Source organism: Dendrobates tinctorius, unplaced genomic scaffold (genome assembly GCF_039654945.1).
Source record: "Dendrobates tinctorius isolate UK_male_01 unplaced genomic scaffold, ASM3965494v1 ptg000019l, whole genome shotgun sequence".
Taxonomy (NCBI): domain Eukaryota; kingdom Metazoa; phylum Chordata; class Amphibia; order Anura; family Dendrobatidae; genus Dendrobates; species Dendrobates tinctorius.
Genome location: NW_027361687.1, coordinates 88,144,450 through 88,170,833, shown reverse-complemented (window position 1 = coordinate 88,170,833; position 26,384 = coordinate 88,144,450). Strand labels below are relative to the sequence as shown.

The following is a 26,384-nucleotide window of genomic DNA, read 5'->3' as shown; positions in this document are numbered from 1 at the left end:
TGAAATTGAACGCCATGTCGCATTTGGAGAGCCGCTGATGTGTCTAAACAGTGGAAACCCCCCACAAGTGACACCATTTTGGAAATTACACTGCCCACGGAACTTATCTAGATGTGTGATGAGCGCTTTGAACTCTCAGAAGTTTATAACGTAGAGCGATGAAAATAAAAATCATATTTGTTTCCACAAAAATAATCTTCTTGCCCGCAATTTTTTATTTTACCAAGGGTAACAGGAGATATTGGACCCCCAAAAGTTGTTATGCAATTTTTCTTGAGTATATCGATACCCCATATTTAGGGGAATACTTCTTTTGAAGCACAGTGCAAAGCTCAGAAGGGAAGAGGTGCCATATTGGGGTTCACATTTTGCTGGATTGGTTTGAGAGTGAAATGTGACATTGGCAGAGCTCCTGAGGTGCCAGAACAACAGTAACCCCCTATATGTGAACTCAGTTTGCAAACTACATTCCCTAATGAATTCATCTAGAGGTGCAGTGATCATATTAACACCACATGTGCCTCACAGAATTTTATATCACTGAGCTTTGTAGAAAGAATAAATTACATTTTTACCACTAAAATGCTGTTTTAGCCCCAAGCTTTTAATTTCTCTAAAGGCTAATGGCAATATTTTTTACAAAAAACTGAGGTCCATTTTTTCCTGAGTGGGCCAATACCCTACATGTAATCGAGAAATATTTTTCAGGTGTAGAGAAGTGGAATGACCTATGGATCTGACTGAAGAGGAACAGTAAATGTAAGATGTGCAGTAGGTATGCTTGACGTGAACTGGTGTATACGTATGGGGAAACAGCAGGAGTTGGGAAGAGATGGTGCAGGATCTGGTTTTGGCCACTAGGGGGAGACAAAGAAAAGCAGGAGAAGGAGATGGTGCAGTACTGAGGTTTGGCCACTAGAGGGAGACAGAAGAAAGCAGAAAAAGGACTTAACAGCAGCTAATGCTTAAGAAACCGCATAGTCATGGTGGGCGGAGTTACGGGGCTAAAGAGGGGAATTCCCAGGCAGGGGAATAAAAAAGGAGAGAGAGCCCCAGGGAAGCCAATCCAGGAGGAGCAGTTCAGCGTAGGAAGAGACGGAAGAAGGATGAGCTCCGGAAGGGGCTGGAAGGAGAGACAGTCAGGGGGTGGCCCTGACAAGATAGCCGCAGGACAGAGGATGCCCGGGGGTATCAGACAGACGGACTCGGCCAGGGGAAGCTCTGTGGTGGTGGACCTAAGGCAGCCACAGTGAAAGAACTGTGAGGGACGTCGCTTTCAGGGAAAGCAGGAGGTGAAAGGTATCTGGGCTTGTGTGTAGGAGCTGTTGTGTTGCTGTGGTCATCAGGAGGACGGCCAATAAAGAGGAACCTGTTTGAATGCATGTCGGTCTCTGTCTCCATGCAAAACACAAGCCGCGGAGACACCATCACATGTTTCTCAACGCAAGCAATGACTAGCCAGGTCTTTCCCCGGGAAGGAACAACCACGGGAAGGGCAGTCTCCAATGAAGGAAACCACCTATGCCAAAACATGGTATCCATCCACAGACAGCTGTTTCGGGGTATTGCCCCTCATCAGTGTGGAGTAGGAAACTGGCTAGTAGGAGCAATACCTAGTAAAAGACTGTGAAAAATGAGGATGAATGAACTCATGGAGATCAACATCCAACACTGCGGAGACACCATCACATGTTTCTCAACGCAGTGATTCTAGAGCAATGCCCCCATCCCTTATGGGAATTATGCAAAAACATGCAAAACCCAAGCCGCGGAGACACCATCACATGTTTCTCAACGCAAGCAATGACTAGCCAGGTCTTTCCCCGGGAAGGGCAGTCTCCAATGAAGGAAACCACCTATGCCAAAACATGGTATCCATCCACAGACAGCTGTTTCGGGGTATTGCCCCTCATCAGTGTGGAGTAGGAAACTGGCTAGTAGGAGCAATGCCTTCATTGGAGACTGCCCTTCCCGTGGTTGTTCCTTCCCAGGGAAAGACCTGGCTAGTAATTGCTTGCGTTGAGAAACATGTGATGGTGTCTCCGCGGCTTGTGTTTTGCATGTTTTTGCATAATTCCCATAAGGGATGGGGGCATTGCTCTAGAATCACTGCGTTGAGAAACGTGATGGTGTCTCCGCAGTGTTGGATGTTGATCTCCATGAGTTCATTCATCCTCATTTTTCACGGTCTCTGTCTCCGGTCTGTTTGCGGCAAAAAGTGACCACCCCCCAGTCGGCCCACGTACTGCACAGGCACAGTGTAAAGCTCAGAAAGCAAGGAGCGCCAGATTTTACTGTTCTGGTCTGGTTTGCAGGTGCCTTGATCTACTGGGAGAGCCCATGAGGTGCCAGAATAGCAGAACTCCCCCATAAGGGACACCATTTTACGAATTACGCCTCTCAATGAATTCATCTAGGAGTGCAGTGATCATATTGACACCATGGGCGTGTCACAGAATTTTATACCAATGGGCAGTGAAGACAAAATAACTACATTTTACCACCAAAATTTTGTTTTCGCCAAATATTTTACATTTTCTCACAAAAAGTGAGTATAAATGGCACCATAGTTTGTCCCACAATTTGTACTGAACGTGGCAATACCCCAAATGTGGCTGTACAGTACTACTTAGCCATATGGAGAGACTCAGGAGGAACGGAGCGCTATTTGCCTATTCAAGTGAATGGGTCTGTGCACGTGTCAGTGTGTTTCCATGGACCGTGTGTCTGTGGGCAAAACACGTTGACATGTCCGTTTTTTAATGTCAGCACGGGCCACAAAACATCCAGCACATGTGCATAGGCATAACACACATGGATGGGAACGGAGCTCAGTGACCGAAGGTAACCTCCATGACATCACCCCCGGTCACTGAGCTCTCACGTTGCTAGCGGGGATCTCACCGCAGCTCAGCCTTGCTGGGAAAGGAGTCCAGTCACCGGCGGTAACCTCGATGACGTTACCCCCAGTCACTGTGATCCGCATTCCCAGCAGCTAATTCACCAGTGGTTCTGTAACAACCCTGCTGGCGTCACTGCATGGCCTCCCATCCCCCGCACATCAACTTACTCACTGCTCCGGGTCATGCTGTGAATTCTGTCTGTTGCCAGTCCTGTGCTCTGTGCTCTGTGCCCCTGCTCTCCTGTATGTTCCCTGGCTATGTGTGTATAGGGGGGCGGCGCCAGAACTCTCTGGTTCTTATGCAGTCAGGGTGCACCTGTCTAATCTGTCCCTGACCAATCACCTGGAGCCCTTGACTATTTAGTTCCGCCACACCCACTGAAACATTGCCTGTGCAATGTCTAAACTCAGTTAGCTCCTTGCTGCTGAGTTAGCCAGGCCCTGTCCTATGTCTTGCCTTCTCTGAAGGCTCTTATTGCATATTCCTGTGTCTTGGTACCTTGCTAGTACTTCTCTGTCCACCTGCCAGGAGGCTGAATATCCTGGCCCTTGAATCTTGGTCCCAGTACCTTGTCTGTACTCTGTCCTACCTTAGTCTCCCTAAATCCTTGTTCTCTCTGTCTGTGCATCTGCACCCTTGCAGCTCTGTCTGTGCATCTGCACCCTTGCAGCTCTGTCTGTGCATCTGCACCCTTGCAGCTCTGTCTGTGCATCTGCACCCTTGCAGCTCTGTCTGTGCATCTTTACCCTCACAGCTCTGCCTGCTCGGCTCCCTAGCCGCTCTGCCTGTTTGGCTCCCTAGCCGCTCTGCCTGCTCGGCTCCCTAGCCGCTCTGCCTGCTCTGCTCCCTAGCCGCTCTGCCTGCTCGGCTCCCTAGCCGCTCTGCCTGCTCGGCTCCCTAGCCGCTCTGCCTGCACGGCTCCCTAGCCGCTCTGCCTGCACGGCTCCCTAGCCGCTCTGCCTGCACGGCTCCCTAGCCGCTCTGCCTGCACTGCTCCCTTGCCGCTGTGCCTGCACGGCTCCCTTGCAGCCCAGCCTGCTCCGCACACCTGCGGCTCTGCCTACTCCACACTCCAGCTTATATCCATACCTGCACCTCCTGTGTGAACAGGTCCAAATCCTGTTCCAACATACACCACTCCTTCCTGCCTACACCTCCTGTGTGAACAGGTCCAAATCCTGTTCCAACATACACCACTCCTTCCTGCCTACACCTCCTGTGTGAACAGGTCCAAATCCTGTTCCAACATACACCACTCCTTCCTGCCTACACCTGCTGTGTGAATAGGTCCTTACCTGTCCCTTTTCATACCACATCAGTCTGTCCTGTGTCTCAAACCGTGCCCGCCTGTCCTGTGTCTCAAGCCATGCCCGCCTGTCCAGTGTCTTCAAGCCGTGCCCGCCTGTCCTGTGGCTCCAAGCCGTGTCCGCCTGCCCTGTGTCTTCAAGCCGTGCCTGCTTGCCCTGTGTCTCAGCCGTGTCCGCTTGCCCTGTGTCTCAGCCTGCTTGTCACTTACACCTGTCCAGGTGTCCTGTTCCTGAGTGGCATCAGCAGCCACAGCCACCATGGAGTGGCACCCGGCAGCTACCTGCCGCACAAGCCTGACCTCACCATCAGAGGCTCCAGTGAAGACCGAGGTAGCTGCCGTAGTTACGCCCCTTCCAGAGTAGTCTGGTTTGTGGCACAGTGGGGCCATAACCCCCCGCCTCGCGCCACTCAGCCAAGGCGCGAGCGTGACTGGTTCTCAGCCTGGATGGTCGCATCTTGGCACCGTCCAGTTTAAAAACTAATTACGGCGTGGGACAGAATGATGGACAGGTATCGTATATTGTTGTTTTTATTTTAGTTTCATTACAGGAGAATGAGGGCTTCGGGGGAATTAGGCAGAGTTGTAAGTATGGTTTAATTAACATTATTAAAGGAGTCTGTGTCATTTTTTCAATTAAATGACTTTATTCTTGGTATGTATGTTTTATACAATGTGACTATGGTGTTAGTAATGAATAGGTGACTTATAGATTCTTCTCCATTACTAAGCAATTTGTTTTACTTAAATATTTATTGATGGAATAAATATTGTTTTTTATCATTATTTTTTATTATTTTTTTTAAATATTTTTCAATTGTTTAAATTTTTTTTATTTCATTCTTAGTTTTACACTTACAATAGAATCTGGCAGTGCTGCAGTTTCTATTACACTGACCTGAGAGACTTCCTGGTCATCACTGTGCATGACAGGAAGTCTCTCAGCTCTGGAAACCCAGATGTCGTCATGACGATGTAGAAATTGCAGGAACGCGGGATGTCACCACGGACAGGAGGCAGATCAACAGTTAAAGTATTTATTTGAACAGAGAACGATACTCCTCGAAGGGAGTAAAGGATGATAGGGGGTGGAAAAGGTAGGAGGCAGAACTGGGAGTATGACAGGGTAGGTAAGGGGCAAACGAGAGTTCCGTAATAAAGAATATAAACTTATTGGACTGTAGTCTTCAGACGGGAGGATGTTCACGGTTCAAACGGTGGCACTGGCAACAGCGGCGTGGGTCATCTCGATGGAGTCTTGACTTTGTGGGAATCCAATGGTGGCACAAGAGTGGCGCAGGTCATGTGATGGGCAGCTCTCCCGTGCCTTACAATATCTGGCACAGTACTAAGTCCAATGTGAGATGCCGCTAGAATGAGCCTTTGCTCCACGGTGTATAACAGTTCTGGCCTATTAAACCTGGCCTCACCTGGCGTCTTTTGCTGGCATTTAGTCAATGGTCTGGTCAGTGACTTCAGTTCGGAAGCTGTCAGGGAGGAGGGCGGAGGTCTGCCTGCGGATCGCCTATCAGCTGAGAGTACCGCTGCAGGGGCTCTGTCAGGGTACTCGGCACCCATGAGATACTATGTCTCCTCAGCAGTGGCAGCACTCGACCCGCCACTCAGCTTTCCTGTGCGGACTCTGTCTGCTTTCCAGTGCAGTGCACTATATCTGTCCACCTTCCTCAAGTCAGTCACATGACCGGTCTGTCCTGTGATTTTAGTCTCCCCCCTGCAACATGGGTGACAGTCCCGGCAATTCCGGCACCGGCGTGTAAAAGGCACCCCGGCTCTGGCACTTCCCCTTACAATGACATCGTGTCTCCATGGCAGTGATCAGGACCCCGCGTCATGCCGCAGGGTCTCCGATCCAAAGGCAGAGGGCCTATCAGCCCCTCTGCTGGCTCCGGAATGCTGCGATCTTCACTTAGTGCTGGGTGTCAGCTGTGAGAATCAGCTGACACAAGGCAGCGATTGGCCGCACACGCTAATGACATGCTTGTCATGATCCCAGTGCAGGTTTTGACCTGCACGTCAGGGGTTAATGTCTTGAGCTCAGTGCAGGCTTTGACCTGCACGCCTGGGGTTAATTATTGTGGCCTCTCTTTGGTTCAGGGAGAGCTTTTTATAGCCCTGAGAAACTCCAATCCCTGTCAGTTATACTTTTGTCTTTGGCCGAGTGTGGTGACCCCTGTGTGCCTGTTCATTGTCTTCTAGCTTGCTTATATGGTTCTGATCAGGTTCTGTCCCCCATTGTGAGTTTGTCTGTTGATTCTGTACTGTATATCTGCTTCTCTGGTTTCTGACTTTTTGGCTACGTCTCAGTGAGCAAGTGCAGTGCGGTGTTCCTGACATTATAACTGACCGTGAACTTTTTTTTCTCTCTCCTCACTTCTGCACCACGGACCCAATGCATGCCTTGTTTGAGCAGGTGAAATGCTTGACTCAGTCGCTGCAGAAGCTAAGTTTGGAACACCAAACTCTGACCCAGTCCCAACGGCATGTTGCGGACTCGGTTCAAGGGGCGCTTTCCGCAGGCTTTCAGCAGGTGGGGAATAAAGATGTCATTTTAGTCCCACCCGAATCCCCTGTTAAGTTACCAGATACGTTTGCTGGTGACAAAAATGAATTTAGAGCATTTAAAGAGGGCTGTAAACTCTTTTTCTCCTTAAGACCCCGTTCCTCTGGGGATGAGAAACAGAGGGTGGGGGTGGTTATATCCCTGCTTAGTGGGTCCCCACAAGCCTGGGCATTTTCTCTTTCCTCTTCTGCCCTGGAGAGAATGACTGTGGATGCGTTTTTGAGGCCTTAGGGCTTATTTACGATGAGGCAGATAGAGTGTGTTTGGCTGAGGACAAGGTGATGAGTGTCTGTCAGGGGAAGCACTCGGCTGAGTGGTTCTGTTCGGAATTTAGACGGTGGGCAGCCGAGATTTCTTGGAGTGATGCCGCCCTTCTGGGGCTGTTCCATAGAGGCCTGTGTGAACGTCTGAAGGATGCCCTGGCACTCCATCCTCCACCTGACACTGACTCCCTGGAGGATGGTATGACCCAAGCGGTTCGCATGGATCGCAGACTGCGGGCAAGAGGTGTTATGCAACTTGAAACATCATTATTCTCCAGTGGAGTTGAGACCCGGACTCCTCTGGTGGCTATGGAGGTGAGCGCTGTCACATGTGATGAGAAGGAAAGAAGACGCCGCTGGGAGAAGCAGTTGTGCTTCTATTGTGGGGAATCTGGACATTGGAAGAAGGACTGCCCCTCCTGTCCGTCATCCTCCAAGGTGGCAGGAAACGACTAGGTCTGGGTAATAGTCGAGGAGGCTACCCAGACCTTCAGGTACCTTTTTCCTCACTTGCAAAAATTGTGCTTCGGGTGGAACTGGAACTTGGTAATGGTCCGGTTCAGACTACCGCCTTTGTTGACTGTGGCTCTGGTGTTAACCTGATTGATGCCCGGATTATGACTCTTAATAAGATAGGGACAGTCAGGCTTCAGGATCCTGTTAAACTTGTGGCAATTAACTCGTCCTCTCTTACCCGGGACGGCATCTGTTTCAGGTCTGAACTTTTTTCTCTGAAAGTGGGTCCCACTCATGTGGAAAAATTAACTTGTCTTGTGTTAGATAACTTGCCTGCAGGACTGGTACTGGGGATGCCTTGGCTACAACGCCATAATCCTGCCATTGATTGGGTGACGGGGGAGATCACTCAATGGGGATGTAAAGATAAATGTTGTAACCTGGGGCCTCTTGTTAACTCTGTTAAAACCGTATCTGTGTCGTCTGTCAGTCTGGAAGGTATTCCGGAGTACCTGAAGGATTTCAAAGACATATTTTCTGAAAGTGAGGCTGAGGCGCTGCCACCATATAGACCCTACGATTGTGCCATTGATTTAGTACCCGGAGCCAAGTTACCTGAGGCTCAATTGTTCAATTTGTCTGGGGCTGAGCACCAAACCATGAAGGAGTACATAGCTGCAAAGGGCATATCAGGCCGTCTGTGTCACCCGTGGCAGCAGGATTCTTCTTTGTGAAGAAGAAAGATGGTGGTTTGCGGCCGTGTCTCGACTTTCGGGAACTTATGAAGATAGTGGTTAGGAACACTTATCCACTTCCCCTCATCCCAGACCTATGTAACCAGTTATCTGGGGCCCAATGGTTCTCCAAATTAGATCTCCGGGGGGCCTACAACCTGATAAGGGTTCGGGAAGGGGACGAGCGGAAAACTGCGTTCCTCACATCAGAGGGACTCTTTGAAAACCTGGTTATGCCCTTTGGGTTAACTGATGCCCCCACTATTTTCCAGAACTTTATCAATGTTGTGTTTTCTGACCTGATAGGCCATTTTGTCATTTATTTGGATGACATTTTGGTGTATTCCCCGGACAGTCAGTCTCACTTACAACATCTACAGACAGTTCTCCAGAGACTCAGGGAGAACCACTTGTTTGCTAAATTGGAAAAATGTTCGTTTTTTGTACAGGAACTGTCCTTTTTGGAGCTGATTGTATCTTGTGAGGGGTTTTGTATGGACCCTAAGAAGGTGCTGGTGATCGCAGACTGGGTTCAGCCTCGTGATCTCAAGGGGCTCCAGCCCTTCTTGGGATTTGCGAACTATTACCGGAGATTCATTAAAGGTTTCTCTCAAGTGGTTAAACCACTCACAGATCTTACCCAGAAGGGGGCTGATGTAAAAAATTGGTCGGAACTTGCTAAGGAGTCTTAAGAAATGTTTCATGTCCGCCCCGGTGTTGGTCCAGCCAGACCCGTCCAAACCATTTATTGTGGAGATGGATGCTTCTGAAGTAGGGGTGGGGGCAGTGTTGTCCCAGGGTCCGGCCACCCTTACTAATCTCAAACCCTGTGCCTTCTTCTCCAAGAAGTTCTCATCCGCCGAGGGAAACTATGATGTAGGCAATAGAGAACTTCTTGCGGTCAAGCTGGCATTCGAAGAATGGAGACGCTTTTTGGAAGGGGCGGCTCACCCTATCACTGTTATCGGATCACAAAAATTTGGCATACCTTGAATCTGCTAAGAGGCTTACTCCTAGACAAGCCCGTTGGTCACTTTTTTTCACGCTTTCAATTCTCCATTACTTTTCGACCAGGGTCCAAAAATGTTAAAGCGGATGCCCTGTCCAGAAGTTTTGACCCGGTGTCTCCCCCCGAGCTGCCACCCTCCATTCTTCCCCCAGGGGTGGTAGTGGCGGGGGTCTCATCAGAGTTGGAACAAGAAATTTTGAGGGCTCAGTTCCTAGCTCCGACAACCAGGCCAGGGGATAAATTGTTTGTTCCAGATTTATTGAGGCCTAGACTTCTGCAGGAGTTTCATGAGTCTAGGCTGAGTGCTCATCCCGGTATCACGGCCACTAGAGAGACAGTAGCCAGCGTTTTTTGGTGGCCTTCACTAGGGTGCGATGTCAAGAAATTGATTGGTGTTTGTGGAGTTTGTGCCCGTTCCAAAAGCTCGCATAACCGGCCGGCTGGGGAACTCATACCTTTACCGGTTCCTGATAGGCCATGGACTCATCTCTCCATGGATTTTATTACCGGTCTTCCACCTTCCAGGGGCAATACTGTGATCTGGGTGGTGGTGGATAGGTTTTTTAAACAGGCCCATTTCATTCCCTTGGCAGCACTACCCTCAGCAGAAACATTGTCAAGGTTGTTTGTGCAGCATGTGGTCCGATTACATGGGGTACCCCTGAATGTGGTGTCTGACAGAGGTGTGAAGTTTGTGGCCAAATTTTGGAGGGCATTCTGTATGAAATTGGGCATCTCACTCTCCTTCTCGTCGGCATATCACCCGGAGAGTAATGGTCAGACGGAATGCACCAATCAATCCCTGGAACAAATTCTCAGGTGTCTGACCTCCACCAGACAGGAGGATTGGTGTGATGCGTTACCGTTGGCGGAATTTGCTTTTAACAACCGGGTGAGTCAGTCCACCAACATGTCCCCATTCCTAATCAATTATGGGTTTAATCCTCATTTTGGGAAGTTTTCACGGGTGGATTCCGGTTGTTCAGGGGCAGAGGGGTCTGTCCAACGGTTAAAAAACCTCTGGGATGAAGTCCAGCATAATATCTCTCGGGCCCAGGGGAGGTATAAATATTTTGCTGACAAAAAGAGGGCCCCGGGACACATGTTTCAGGTGGGGGAAAAGGTTTGGCTTTCCACACGTAACATCAACTTGAAGGTACCGTCAGCTAAATTGGGACCAAAGTTTATTTGTCCATACGAGATTGTGGAGATAGTCCACCCAGTGGCATATAGGTTGCGTCTCCCCGCCACCTTAAAGATATCCAATGTGTTCCAGAAATCTCTGTTGAAACCCATGGGGTCTGTCAAGGAGGACTCCGAGTCTGTTGTTCCTCCAGTGTTGGTGGAGGGTCACTTGGAGTATGAGGTCGGACATATTGTGGACTCTCGGCGGGTGCGCCACTCTTTGCAGTACCTGGTCCACTGGAAGGGATATGGACCAGAGGAGCGCTCATGGGTCCCTGCTCACTCTGTACATGCAGATCGCCTGGTTCAGGCTTTCCATGCCAAGTACCCGGGGAAGCCTGGGGGTCCAGAGGCCCCCCGTTGAGAGGGGGGTACTGTCATGATCCCAGTGCAGGTTTTGACCTGCACGTCAGGGGTTAATGTCTTGAGCTCAGTGCAGGCTTTTACCTGTAGGTCTGGGGTTAATTATTGTGGCCTCTCCTTGGTTCAGGGAGAGCTTTTAATAGCCCTGAGAAACTCCAATTCCTGTCAGTTATACATTTGCCTTTGGCCGAGTGTGGTGACCCCTGTATGGCCTGTTCGTTGTCTTCTAGCTTGCTTATATGGTTCTGATCCAGTTCTGTCCACCGTTGTGAGTTTGCCTGTTGATTCTGTACTGTATATCTGCTTCTCTGGTTTCTGACTTCTTGGCTATGTCTTGACTATCCATTCTGTCTAGCCCTTTGGTAATTGTTGTGCTGTCTCGTGCTTTGACCCCGGCCTGATCTGGCTTATGTCCCTGTCTATGCCAATTAGTAACTTTGTTCCGTAGTTACCATTCTAGGAGTTTTCCTGCAGCTCCTAGCTCTCTGAGGTTTAGGCCACGCCCCCAGCATTCACGTGCTTCTGGTCCTGCGGGTCTGAAGCACGCATCTTCTCTGCTGCTGCCTGCTCCACAGGTATCTCGGAGCACAGTTTGTCTTACTCAGGACACGCGCACTGGCTCAGTGAGCAAGTGCAGTGCAGTGTTCCTGACAATACTATTCCATTTATGGGTATTAAGTCCCAGGTCACCTGGATGGAATAGTACATCTAATGGCACAGAGGGGTTAAGCTAGTCACCCGGTATATAACCGGCAGTCAGTCAATCACTTTATTTAAGTCATTAACTGGGAAGATTCCATTTTAAACATCACGGTGACCATCTCTCTTGCTACTTAAAATTTCAAGCTTGTATGAAAGACTGTGATACCATCACTGTGGACTATTTATTTTGAAGTGAATACAGTAAAGACTCCCTTTTGATTACGTTAATACCCTTGTCAGCATTCATCCTTGAAACAACACATACACATTAAGAAGCTTTAAGGGCTCAGTGTGAGTGACACAGGGCTAGCACGCCACAACGCCACCTGTGACACTTTTAATTTCATTATTATTGGCTGGCCCTGGCACCTATAACATCTAGTTCCCCCTGGGCTCTGCAACCTCGCTTGGTATCATGAACAGGATCACAATGTGTGCCTGAAAATTTATGGTATTCCCGATTTTTGTGGAGTTGAAATTGCTGTTTTTTGCTTTGAATGCTGGGTGGGCGTGAGTTCAGACAGTTCAGCGCGCATCTGTTCTAAGACGCGCCAACCCTCTTGGATGTATTGCGGTTCGGCCGTCGGAGAGGTCACGGGTCTTCCAGATTCATCACCAACTGTTTGTCCTGGGCCAGTATGACTTCTTTGGGCATGCCCACTACCCGCGCGACTTCACCTCTGCGTGAGACGACAATTTCCTGGTCTGTCAAATTCACGCAGCATACAAGCACTGTCCCCTCTCATACCACGGCTAACGTTTGGGCCACCAAGAGCCCTGCAGGCAGTTATTCCACCACCGAAGGTTCCAACTGGACTTCCACCGCCTCCAGCAGGGCATTTGCTTGGACAGGCAGGGGTAGCACAGTCTGCCCTGGTGGTAATGTGAGTTGAGTGAATGCCAGCACAATCACTTTTCCTAGCATTTTCCTTTGACTGAAGACTTCCTGCTCATGGGCTGTGCGAATTAGCTGTTGAAACACCTGCTGCTGGGGGGTGTGCGGACTCCACTGATTTAAAGACAAGTGAGATGGCTCATTACTTAACAGCTTTCCGAACTCTTTCAGGATATTCATCCCCAATGTGACAATGTGACTGTGGCCATCCTCTCCCAGAGTCAGCACGATACCCATCTGTCCAAGATCCTTCCCACACAGGGAGACCTGCATCCATACCACCCCTGTGACCAGGATGGGCAGGTTATTTGCTGCCGTCAGCTTTATCACTGGGCCCCACTCGGGCCTCAGGGTTTCTGAGCAGTGCCGACAGAAGTACGCTTCTGGCATTGTGGTCACTTGAGACCTGGTAGCCACCAGTCAATGCATGGCCTGCCCATCGAACTCAGCTCACACCAGCGGGCATGTGGACACCAGATTCATGGGACTTTCACTACTCCTTCTTTTCCGGGTGACATCCCCCCAGGCTCGGAGCCCTCTAGTTTAACGGGCGGCGCGGCCAGGGCTCGACCCGCTGCGAACATTCTCTAGCCATATGTCCTATCTCTCCACAGTTGTAACATGCAAAAGACCTCGGTCGGCGGAACCTTCGGATCTCATTACGGACATTTGCTTCCCCTTGAATTCTGGTGATGCACTAGCTGGTTTCAACTTTTTCTTTCGTTTGAGCTAGTTCCCCTTGGATATTCAACAGTACTGTGCGCATCTCTTCAACCCATTGGAGTTCAATTTCCGACTGTAGTGCTGCCTCACCACTCTGGACCTTCCCTACTGGGACTGTCATCGACTGCTCCTGTTCACGTGAGAGGGCCTCTTTCCCTATGTCAGCAAAAGTGATACGAGAGTCTACCCGCTCTCTCAGGGTCTGTATGGTCAGGGCGTCCCGCTGGCCAGTCACCAACAAATCACGCAGCACGACATTTGTCGCCTTATCCCCACCCCGTCTTTTCTGACAATAGCGGTGTGTAATTCTTGTAGGGCATTCATATATTGCGTAACCATCTCCTCCTCTCTTTGCATACAGCTAAACAGGCGAGTCCTAAGTTCTTCCACATCAGTGGGGACCCCATGGGTTGCCTCTAAGATCTGGAGTACTTTAGCAAATTTATCACGGTCTCGGGGGAAAAGCAGCATCATGGAGTCTCGATCCTCTCCATCCAAAGCCATAATGGCCACCTCGGCCTTGAGTTTCGGGGGTGCATTCTCATCATACTCCTCATATATTCTGTCCAGCTCCACAACATAGTATTAGACTCAGTAAACTTCTGCAAGTTACTCAGCATGACCCCCAGAGAGATGTTGGTTCTGGGCCCAGCTGCCTGTTCTGCCGCCTCCGCGCTTCCAGACTGCATTCTGCCGACTATGCCAAAATGTAAAGAGGAGAGGTCCGTTGGATGCAGTGAATAGCCTGAGACAGAGAAGGGGTTAACATGGATTTAATGAACAGGCAATTAACAAGTAATACTCCACGCAGGGAGGCAAGACCAGTAAAGAAGCAATGGAAATCACATACAAACACAATGCTCAGGAATAATATATATAGAAACACAGTAACTTATCGCTTGCAGTTCTTGCAGGGGAAAGGCTGGAAAATCTCCCGACGTCGTCGCAAATTGTGGACAAAGTCTCTTGCTCTGCTACGGAGATACGGGAAGCACTGTCTCCCGACGGTGCTCATGGATTCGATCCTGTTTGACTTGAGTGCGCCAGAATGTGGAAACAGTCCTTTAGGCAGATTCCTCAGCAATGGCGCCAGACATGAGACATGGACACGCTTACAGTCTGTGACAACTGGCGGTCTTTCGGAGTAGTCTCTAGGCAGTTTATCCTCTATCACAGTCACAACATGAGTATCCGAAAGTACAGGTCCAGATGGTAAATTAATAGTGTCAAAGGAAGTCTTTAAGTCAGCTTGCTAAGGATTGGGTGACGTGGAGCTGTCAGCATGAGAAGCAGAGGAGTCAACGTCTCCTGTCATCTTCCCGCCAAGTCTGACCTGTTCCCGCGCTGAGGTCTGCTTATATACCCCGTGCCAGCTGCTGTCCAACAGAAAAGTCTTTCCCTAATAGAAGAAACCTCCCCCACCAACACTGGTGACAGTCCCGATAGTTCAGGCCTTAAAGGGCACCGGACACTGCTGACTCTGTCTCGGATCATCTTCTTACAGAGCGATGACAGAAACCAGGTGAGACTCTTAGAGACTATGCTTTGGCCCTCCAAACTGCTTTCAGGGCCCTGCACCAAGTGGATACTCTAGCCCATGTAGAGGCTGAGGGTATGATTCTGGACAGATTTATGCATGGTGTGGACTCTAGGTTACTACAGAGCCAACTCCATATTCTTGCTGCTCAGAACCCTGGAATGTCTTTTTCTGAGTTCAAGACTCAAGCAGTACGTGGCTTAGGTACGGACTCACCTTATGGGGGACCCCCTACTGTACCCCCACTGTCTCATGTTTTATCCACTCCAGCTTGTCAGGCGGCACATCCTCAGGTGCCATTACTACTACTTCACTACACAAATGAGTAGATGCAATGTCCAGGACCCTTTACCAGGTCTGCCAGACCCTCAAAGAGCTGACCGTTTGGCCTACACTGCCATCCAGTAATTCGTCCCCTAGCTGAACATTGTCACCAGAGCCTAATTTTACTCATCCAAATCCTAGACGGCCTTCTCCTAGAGGAACCCAAAGAAGTGAACTCCCTTATTGCACTTATTGCTATCGGACTGGACACCACCTGTACCAATGCTTCCAGTTAAACAGGAAACCCCCTGAGAAAGAGGATGACCCCTTGGGAGGAGAATCAGAAGGTCCAGAGAGAGCACAACAATGGGTATCCCAATTATTCTCGGCCTGCCTGTACATTACTGTGCATATTAATGATGTTAAATTGGATGCTCTAGTGGACACTGGATCACAGATGACCACCATTGAAAAGAATGCTTTTGAGACGTTTTGGGATCATAGTGAATTAAGTTCTATTCCTATGGTCAAATTGTGTCTGCTGGCTAGCAATGGACATCCTATTTCTCAATTGGGTTATTGGGAACCCACCATACAATGGGTGACCGCAACTTGTCTAGACAGAGAGTGATTGTCACTGAGGCAGGAGAAGGAGTTACTTCAGCTGTAGTGTTAGGAAAGAATATAGTTCATCACTGTTTTACTGAATTGCTTGATGCTTTCATGCCTCTCTCTACTGCTTCCCCCTCCTGTAGGTTAACAATTCAACATACCATCCAAAAGCACTGTGCCCAGCAGAAGTTTGCCATTCAGGACGGAAGGATTTGCCGTGTTATCATACAGGATGCATGTCCAGAGACTCTGTCGCCCAACAGCGAGACTCTTGTCTGGTGCCGTGCCCGTCCAGGAATTGAAAAAACGGACTATTAAAAATTCCTTCCTTGACTCAATCCAAATTGATTGTCAGCCATTGGTTAAAGCAGCAAGAAGTATTGTTATAGTCTCCAATTGTAAGGTTCCAGTACGTCTTGTAAAAGTCAGTGATGCACCAGTAGAATTGCACATGTTCCACCCTGTTGCACAGCTATACCGACTTGTTCCAGAGGATATCTTGTCTGTCTGAAGAAGTAATTGCCTACCAACAGTCAACTAAAGTAATTACCCAAGATTCTAACAAACCTGTTTCTACACCTTGGTGGACTGAATTGAATATGGGAGATGCTAACACCCCTGTAGACATAATCAATGGAGTTCTTAATGTTGCCAACGGTCTCCACCAAGCATATAACAAGCATTAATTAGATTTTGGGAAGACAACTTTACTCCAGCATATCAGCACAAGTGCTCACCCTTCTAGCAAGGAAAGGCATCGTCCTTTAGCACCAACAATGTATTAGCCTGTGAAGAAGCTGATAAAGGAGATGAAGGATGCTAATGTTATCAAGGAAAGTCAAAGTACCTGGGCTGCACCATTAGTCCTAGTGAAGAAGAAAGATTTGTCTATAAGATTCTGTGTGTATTATAGGAAATTGAACAACATTACACACAAAGATGCATATCCTCATCCATGCATCAAAGAGTCTCTTGCAGCTCTCGGTTCTGCTGCCTACTTTTCCACTCTGGACTTGACCAGTGGATACTGGCAAGTGCCCTTGGAGCCTGAGGACGGAGAGAAAACTGCTTTTACCACCCCATTGGGACTCTATGAATTTAACAGTATGCCATTTGGACTTTGTAATGCACCCGCTACGTTCCAGCGACTTATGGAAAGATGTCTTGGACATATGAACTTTCAAAGTGTATTACTCTACCTTGATGATGTCATAGTGTACTACCGCACCTATTAAGATCATCTACGTCACTTGGCAGAAGTATTCGAAGTACTCATCCAACATGGTCTAAAAATCAAGTCCTCCAAATGTCACCTTTTAAAGCCAAGAGTCAGCTACCTGGGCCACATAGTCAGTGCTGAAAGAATACAGCTTGATCCAGAAAAGCTTGCTGCTGTGCAGAATTGGCCAGCTCCAACAACTGTCAAAGAAGTCAGAAGTTTTCTGGGTTTTGCTGGCTATTATCACCGCTTCATTTCCCACATTGCGCAAGTGGTTGAACCATTGACAGAACTCTTACACGGAAGCCCCAAGGAGAACTGTAATCAAAGACTTCCTATTGACTTGTCTGAAAGACAAGAGACAGCATTCCAGATGCTGAAGTCATTGCTGACTCAACCCCCAATGCTGGCGCATCCTAATTAAAGCCAACCGTTCCAATTTTATATGGACGCCAGCTTCCAAGGTCTTGGTGCAGTATTTTCTCAAGTTCAAAACGGTAAAAAGCGTGTCATAGCATATGCCAGCTGATGCTTACGAGGTGCCGAAAAGAATGATAACAACTATAATACATGCAAGTTGGAGCTCTTAGCTCAGGTGTGGGGTATGAAAGTGAAATTTAAGGATTACTTATAAGCCACACGATTTACAGTGTTTACGGACAATAATCCTCTAGCACTAGAACTACCGGAGGGGTCATTTTGACCCTTTTGCTATTTCTTTTTCCTATAATTTCTAAAATTTTAACAAATGAGTTCTGACTTTTTGTGACTTTTATTTATTCATGGTAGTGTATATTTTAGGACACAAAAATGAATTGTAACTTTTTCAGGGGCTCGAATTTTACAATTCACACCTATAAGTACTGAAGGGGTCAATTTGACCCCATACACAAAAGTAGTAGTAGGCAAGTCACCTAATATTACAGAGTACAGTAAATCACAGTGATTCTCCCTAGTTGTAGAGTGTAATTGTATCTTTGCATATCAGGGATGATTCAGCATTTTGTTTTGTCTAAACTTGTCTGAACATGTTTGATCCATGTCTCTTGTAGCGATTTCTGTCTGTTTCACTTCAGTAGCAAACATTACAGTTGAAGCAACAACTCTGCATGTTTGTACAGTGTCGTTTTATTACTTCTGCGATCTTACAAGTCCCTTTTTGTGACGTATATTTGAAGCATGAGTAAGCAGAGGGGTCTGACAAGTGATGAAATTTTGAAATGTCTTCAGAATTTATCTGAAAATGAGTCAGAAGAAGAAAATCAGGAACAAATAGACTCAGAGTCTGATGAAGAATATTTTCCTCATGATATTTCCGAAGAATCAGATTCAAGCAGTAATAGTGATATAATTGATGATACCGAAGATTCTGGAGAGGATGATGGACATCCTACTATGTCAACAAGATGTATGGCCACTTCACAATTGCGAAGAGGTGGAGGAAGAGGGACCCAACCACAATATTTTGGATACGGAGGGAGAAAGAAAGGTACAGTGGACATTCCACCTGCTGTGGGTCATAAAGAGACTTGTCGCGATGGAACTGTGTGGGAAGTTGTCCCAATTGCTTCTGCATCTACTGGCCAACTGTCCCAACAAAGCATTCTACGAGAAACAGCTGGACCCACCCCTTATGCCAAACAGGAGATCATCAATGGGAATGTATCAAGTGCATGGAGGTTGCTAATTGATGAACCTATACTTCGCCACATAAAAAAGTGTACAGAAATGGAGGCACGTCAGAAACTTGAAGATGATAAATGGACAGTTTCTCTAATCGAGCTTGATGCATTTATTGCAATATTATATGTGAGGGGCGCATATAATGCAAATGGTCTTTCTGTAAAAACCTTGTGGTCAAGTACTTGGGGTCCTCGCTTCTTTCAAGACTCTATGCCGAGAAGTGGGTTCGAAGAATTGATGTGATTTGTACGATTTGACATAAATCCACCCGATCTGATACATTGAAGAATGACAAGTTTGCTTTATTTTCTGAAGTGTGGAATCGTTTCATTGGAAATTGTATACTGTTACAAACCTGGACAAAACCTGACAGTTGATGAACAGCTTTTTCCAACTAAATCAAGATGTCCTTTCACCCAATATATAGCCAATAAGCCGGACAAATTTGGAATAAAATTCTGGCTGGTAGCCGACGTAGAATCCAAATACCTCTGCAACGGGTTTCCATATTTGGGAAAAGATGAACAACGATCGGCTGATCAGTCTCTTGCACAACGCATTGTTCTCAAACTAATGGATCCATTTTTGAACAAGGGAAGAAATGTTACTACAGATAATTTTTTCACTTCATTGAAACTTGCCAATACACTGAAAGCCAAGAGAACAAGCATTGTGGGAACGATGAACCGTGCAAGAAAAGAGATTCCATCTTTGGCAAAAAACCAACAAACAAATACATATGAGACTACTCTGATGAAGAATGGTGACATCCCTTACAGTTTACCAAGGTAAGCCAAATAAGAATGTCATTTTGATCAGTAGTCTTCACCCAGATGTAGCAGTTGGAAATGACAAGAAAAAAAAAACAGAAACGGTAAAATTTTACACTAAAACAAAGGTTGGAGTGGACACAGTAGACCTGATGGCTCGAAAGTATACCACAAAATCTGGAAGTCGCCGATGGCCTGTTCAGGTGTTTTGTAATGTACTTGATTTAGCAGCTATAAACGCAACTATACTCTATAAAACAGCAACTGGGAGTAAAATTAGCAGACGGGAGTTCATTCTTCAGCTGGCATTAGACCTTCACTGGAATTATTTGGAATCAAGAAGTGGCCCATCATTCGCAATGTCTGAACAACAAACAAAAGGACAAGAAATCCGCAAGCGTCGAAAATGTGGAGTTGGAAGATGCAACGAAAACAAAACAACTAAAACTTGCGCAAGCTGTAACAAACCAGTTTGTGGAAAATGCACTGGGAAAGTGGAAGAAAGTACTGTTTGTGTTAACTGTTGGACACCGCATGCTATGACCATGTAAAAGGAAAATGCGTTTAAACTGCTGTACTTGATCTTAACACTGTTCCTACTAAGTTAAAATAAATGTTGTTTAATTTGTTGGTAACAAAAAAGTTATTTTTACTCCAGAGTCAGTACTTTTGAATGGGGGTCAAAATGACCCCTAATAGTAGTTATAGGTATTATGAAACATGCGGTAGTTCTAGTGCTAGCACAACTGAATACTTAAAGAAGCCTGTGTTGTCTGGGTCCGAAATATCTTTTGGAGGCTTCTGATAAATGTGATAGTCTCTCCAATGAATATGATGACATTTTCCTGTATAAGAAGATGAAGATGTGTCTCCTTTGTTGCCAGTTTCTTCATTTTGTATGGGTGGACTTTTATGTGGTGGCCATTGATATATGGCTGTATACACCTTTATCTACAAGTATATTTAGCTATATATACGGGGGTAATTTATAATAATGTGGTTGACAGACATTATTCTATATACTACTTATTTAAATAAACTTTATACAATATTGTAATAGCATCATTTTTGGTCTAACTCCTCTCACTGAGATTGTAATAGGATTATGTACATTTTTATGGTCATAATTTTTGACTAAACTGATGTATGGTATATATATTGTTTGTTATAACCCTTATAGAACTGGAATATGTTAGGTCATTTTATATTCCTATAACTTTTGTTATCAAACCATTATTATTTATATATTTTGAAAGATAATTTAATTTGATGTTTGGTAACAATCTATAAATTTTTATATAAATATATTGATGTTTATTACGTTTGCTATTAGGTATGTCCCCATCTTAGACGGCCGCATATTGTTTATGGTCATCTGCGGTGACCTTATCCACCTATGCTAATGGATATTTATCCAAAGTGCCTAATATAGCCACTATGTGATTTATCTGATATTGGTAGATATTTGGCGCTTGTTTTGGTTAAATATGATGTTAGATATCATGTTTCCTTGCTTGCCACCTACTATGCCCCCATTCAAGATGGCCGCGATCATTTCGTGGCCGTCTGCGCATGCGCGGGTGACGCGCGCCTAGCTTCAACCCCATCCGCCCGTGGTCTGGCGTCTGACGTCACGGGGCCCCGTGCATTGTCGGCGCCAGCCCGGATGTGTTGGTGGGTTGGTGGTCGGTCGCTCCCCTGATTGGCGCTCATGCTTATTTGGACCCCTATTTATAGTACACCCGGTGGCCTTTTATGACACACCCCCTGAGGAAGGAAGCGGTGTTGCTTCCGAAACGTACGTTGGGCTGTTTTCCTTGCGCCAGTGGTCCAGTGCCCCCTTAGGTATGAGTATTATGCCTGTACTTTGATTTCTCATAACCCCCTTGTTTTGTGTTGCCCGACGGTCTGGGGATTTTACCCTTTACTTCATTATGACTAGTCGGCCTGTGTATACTAGATATGGAGATATATTTTACCATATTGATATACCTTAGGGATCCTTTGTACCTCTGTGCGTTTTTCTTGTGTCACTTCTGTCATGCCAATTTTTATCTGTGTCTTTAATAAAGATTCATGTTATTTCTATTTATCTTGGATGTTTGTGCACTGTTTTTTTCGGTTGCTTCTTTATATATTATAGTCAGTGTATCCCATTTTCGAATTGTGTTGGGCTTTAAAAAACATGATTATTTGGATTTTCATTAAATTGAATCTAAATTATATATACCTACTTTTTAGCCCTATGCACTGTCAATTTTGTTGCTTCACAACTGAATACTGCCTGATTAGGTGCCTTAAAATCAAAGATGGCCTTCCAGACTCGCAAACTACTGCTTTATCATCAAATACAAAAGTGGGAATACCAATGTCAATGCAGATGCATTATCCTGACTTCAAGTTGAAGAAGAACCTCCCAAAATGACACCTGGGAAGAGGTGGAAATGCCACCTTCGCTCAGCAGAAATCCATTTCTGCTAACATACAGACTGATGTAACCTTGCAGAGGAAATCTGAACCCCTCCAGGACTCTTCCATGTGGAAAACCATTCAAAGTGAGAGTCTTATCCTTGGAGAAATCCATTACTTTCTAACTTTTGAAAGAATTCCAGTTTGACTTTGCAGTTCTCTTCCTGACATTGAACTAAAACGTCTGTGGAGACAACGCAAATGTCTCCTCCTCTAAAAAAGGGTTAGTCGTTTGAGGTACCATGGACCTTGTCTCAGGCGAGAGACTGCATCAGATTCTCATTTCGTGGCGAGACGCTAAGAGAATCCTTGATGCCTACCATAATCAATCTGAACACTTTGGTGTGCACAAAACAGAAGCTACCATCCATCGACGCTTCAACTGGATTGGAATGCGAGGAGATATCGAAAATTAGTGTAGTGAATATCCTGTTTGCAATCTGACTATAGCAGGAAAGAAAGATGCAAGAGCTCCTCTACATCCTATCTATTCTCACAAACCAAACAAGGTGGTAGCTCTGGACCATGTGAAACTTGCGCCTTCTCATTCAGGTTACACTTATGCCCTTACCATGGTAGATCACTATTCCAAATGGGTTGCTGTTATACTTGTCAAAGATCTCACCGCACGTACGACTGCCATCACGTTTTACCATGAGTACGTGAAATACTATTCATGTCCAGAAGCTGTCCTCACAGATCATGGACCAGTCTTCGAGTCTCAACTATTTCATGAACTTTGCCAATTTCATGAGTGCAAAAAGCTGTGAACAACACTTACCATCCTCAAGGAAATGGCCTTTGGGGAAAGATAAATTAAACCTTCATCAATATGTTACGTACTGCTTCGGTTGCCAAACCAGAGGAATGACCAGAATTACTTGATGGACTAGTGGAAATCTACAATAACACCTCCCATTGTTCTACAGGTTATTCATCTTTCTATCTCATGTTTGGAAGACAAGGTCAACTACCGAAAGACCGTGCACTTGGAATTCAGGTGCCAGATTCCATTAACCCTTTGCCATAAACTGATTGGATTTCTGAACCTCAGCGTAGAATGCTTGAAGCACAAGAGATTTTGGATTGTTGCATGTAAGAAGCTCGAAGAAGACAAGAAGAAGAATACAACATGTGAGCTCATGCACAGCCATTACAGGTTGTAGATAAAGCATGGCTGAAGAAGTTTCACCATTTGGGAAAGCTAGATCCACTCTGGGAAAAAGAACCATACACCTTTACAGCCATTCCTTACCCTGAATCTAATGTCTATGAAGTACAAAAACCAGGAAGAATTTCACAGGTTGTTCATCGCAATCACTTGAAAATTTGCATTAAAGAGGAGCTGTCAAACCAGCCTACACCTCAACAGCGGATTGTACCTACTTATGTACCTGTAAGTGAATCCAGGATTCAGATACTAGAGACAATTCTATTCCTGCACCTGCAGAAGAGCAAGTGCTGAGGTGATCTGAGCAAAGTAGAAAAGGTTTCCCACCTGGCCACTATCAGGAGTAAATGTATGTAAATTTAATGTAGCCATAATTTAAAATTCTCTAACTAGTTTAAACATGTGCCTGGTTTCAAATCAAGAGTTTATTTACTTTTACATTTTATTTAAAATATGTTATGTGTAGAGTTGAACGACTTTGGTCGGATCGGGTTTCGTGAAACCCAAATGAAACAAAATTTGAGACGGACGAAACTGGTCCGACTAGGGCAAAAAAAAGTTGGAGTTTCGTCCGAAACCCGACCCTAATGCAAGTCAATGGGGAATAAAAGTCGGCAATGAGTGGATGAATGTCATCCGCTCAATGCCGACTTTTATTTCCCATTGACTTGCATTGGGTCGGGTTTCGGACGAAACTCCAACTTTTTTTGCCCTAGTCGGACCAGTTTCATCTGTCTTAAATTTTGTTTCATTTGGGTTTCACGAAACCCGATCCGACCAAAGTCGCTCAACTCTAGTTATGTGCTCTAAAGAGACATTAATGGACAATATACCATTACCTTAAAGGGCTCTACCTCAATTGTGTTTCTAAGTTGATGCTGAACAACGTGTTACCTTTGCTATTTTGTTTAGGTAGTAGGTGACACCCTCCAAGAGTTACTAAGGATAGCTTATCATAAGAGGGGGAGTTTGTAGTATCCAAGTACCTCCTCCTATCTGTTGCAAAATATAGTTGTCAGGTGGTTACCAAAGACCTATGTCCTGTTATGTGGTTTATTCGAGGGAGGAGTTGGGGAGGAGTTCCTCTCCTTCCTGTGAGGAGCAAAGGAAAAAAACCAGCCTGAGTGACATGAGGAGAGGTCTGCTTCCTAGGCCGCTCTGCCTTTAGCCTAGGTCCCTCTTTCCTTATTCTTCAATTGGCCAGGAAACTGCCACTGCCTCTGCTAGGAGGGCATGTTAAATTTCAACCTTCATACAGACAGAAGAGATAGAGTGGTACAAGGGCTCTTCTGCTACACTCCACATCTTTAATGGTTCTGCCAGCGTGAGTGCCTCATATTCTATTCATGCATCTTCTGCTGTACGCCCAGCGACAGGGATCCTTATCAGGACTAAATCATGAGTAAGCAGTGAACACTATTTCCACAGTGACCCAAAATGTGTAGGCCCATCCTTGGTAGTGATATAACTGAAGGACTGGGTGTATAAAGATAGTAGCCTGGTATATAGCCGCCAGTCAGCTGATTACTTTATTTAAGCTATTAACTGGGAAGATTACATTTTAAACGGGATTGTGACCATCTCTCTTGCTACCTAAAATTTCCAGCTTATATGAAAGACTGTGATACCATCGCTATGGACTGGGTATTTTGAAGTGAATACAGTAACGACTCCCTTTTGATTACGTTAATACCCTTGTCAGCATTCATCCTTAAAACTGCGCACACACACTAAGAGGCTATAAGGTCTCAGTGAGAGGGACACAGGGCTAGCATGCCACAACGCCGCCTGTGATATTTCTAATTTTTTTATTATTGGCCGGCCCTGGCACCTGTAACATCTAGTTCCCCCTGGGCATTGCACTTACTTCCATAAGTACCCTAAATTACCATTTTATTAGAGACACAAATCTAGTAGTGTGCTGAACTTCCTTTGACTTACAAAACCAAAGCAATTTATTGTGGCATAGATTCCACTAGGTGATGAAATCAATCTCCAGGAATATTTGCCCACGTGGACAGTAGTTACCACAAATTAGAAGATGATACTGACAGTCTCTGAACAGCCAGTTCTACCTCATCTGTAGAATTAGGAGTTTGTACTGTCAAGGTCAGAAGAGCAAGGAAAATTTGCAGTCATGTTTCTGGAACTAAACCATAACTATACGACCCTTGTGGAAGAGTGTATTGTCCTGCTAAAAGTATCCTTCTGAAATTGGGTAAATATAAAGGGATGAAGTTGGTGGTCCACAGTACTTAGGTAAACCCTATTCTCCAAGTATCAATCCACAAGTATGAGAGGACTCAGGTTGTCCAAGAAAACATCCACCATTACTGCACCTCCACCTGTCTGAACTTTTTACACCTGATCATGAATGGTTCATTCATTGATTCATGCGCTTGTTTAGAATTATGACTCACCTATCAGCATGCTGTCTTGATTAATTGGACCAGGCCATACATTTTTTCACTGCTCGGCATACTATCGACAGTGTTATACTAGAAAACTCTAAAATCACTGCAAGCTTTTAAAAAACTAGTAGCGGCTATTCTACTGCCGATGACCATGCCTTCTTTAAAGTCACTCAGATTACTTGTTTTTCCAAGACCAAATAGATTCACACTGAAACTGGCTGCACTCCAGCATCGCATGTCTAATTTTTTATATAGGTTATCTCCAAACCTGATTGTTTGTCATCCTATATTGTTTTCTTAGTCACCTATAACATGCCTGAAATCTTCACCTTTTCTCTTAGCCATACACTAACCACAAGTTTCCATCCATCTTCTACAGTAACTTTTTCCTAAGTAACCATCAATGCCTTGTCCTAGCCCTTATATATTTGAAGTAGACTAATTAATAGCATATCACTTTGCACTAACATTTCCTTACCGAATTCTCCTACAAGTTTCGGAAGGAGGAAATTCCAAAAGCGGCATCGTTTAGAATAAACATTTCTTTGAACTTCCCATTTTCCAGTCTTCAGTACGACATGGTTTTGTTCTTGATATGTGTACGGAGGCCATGTAAATGCATTGTCTTCATCATGAGGGATTCTGCAAGAAAATGATTATTTATAAAAATAAAATAATACTTTAAGGGATCGATTCATCAAGATTACTGATGAGCAAGCACTAAAATGCTTGAGCGCTTGGCACAAGTAACAAGTATAATGCGAGAGTTAATGGGGAAACTGGAATAGCATTTTTCCAGCGACCCCACCCTCTCCCCCAGAGGTCTGATGGGATCTAAAAATTGCTCCAATCGATGTAAACAGGGCTGAAATTGCATAAGAACAGTATGGGGAAGACCCCTGGAAGTATCTGTGAATCTCAGACACTGCTGGGAACAATCTTGTCACAGTATTATTCCACTTTTAGAGGCTGACAATAAACCATACAAAAGCAAAGATAAAATTAATTTTACTGGAAAAAATGTTAATAAATATTCTTTCCAGGATAATAACTTGCATATAACACAAAATAAATAAGAGAAAAAAAAATGGTCCTCCATACCTTGGGCTATGTTCACACGCAGTG

At 45.7% G+C, this 26,384-nt stretch overlaps 1 protein-coding gene across 3 annotated transcripts in view; it reads right to left on the bottom strand.

Moving 5' to 3' along the window:
- Positions 1–26,384, bottom strand: part of LOC141083087 (cholinesterase-like) — a 362,676-nt gene that overhangs the window by 42,232 nt on the left and 294,060 nt on the right. For all 3 annotated transcript variants that reach the window (XM_073567263.1, XM_073567262.1, XM_073567264.1), the window contains exon 3: positions 25,738–25,901. In XM_073567263.1, coding sequence (XP_073423364.1) covers positions 25,738–25,901 — 164 coding nt within the window. The remainder of the gene's footprint in view (positions 1–25,737; positions 25,902–26,384) is intronic.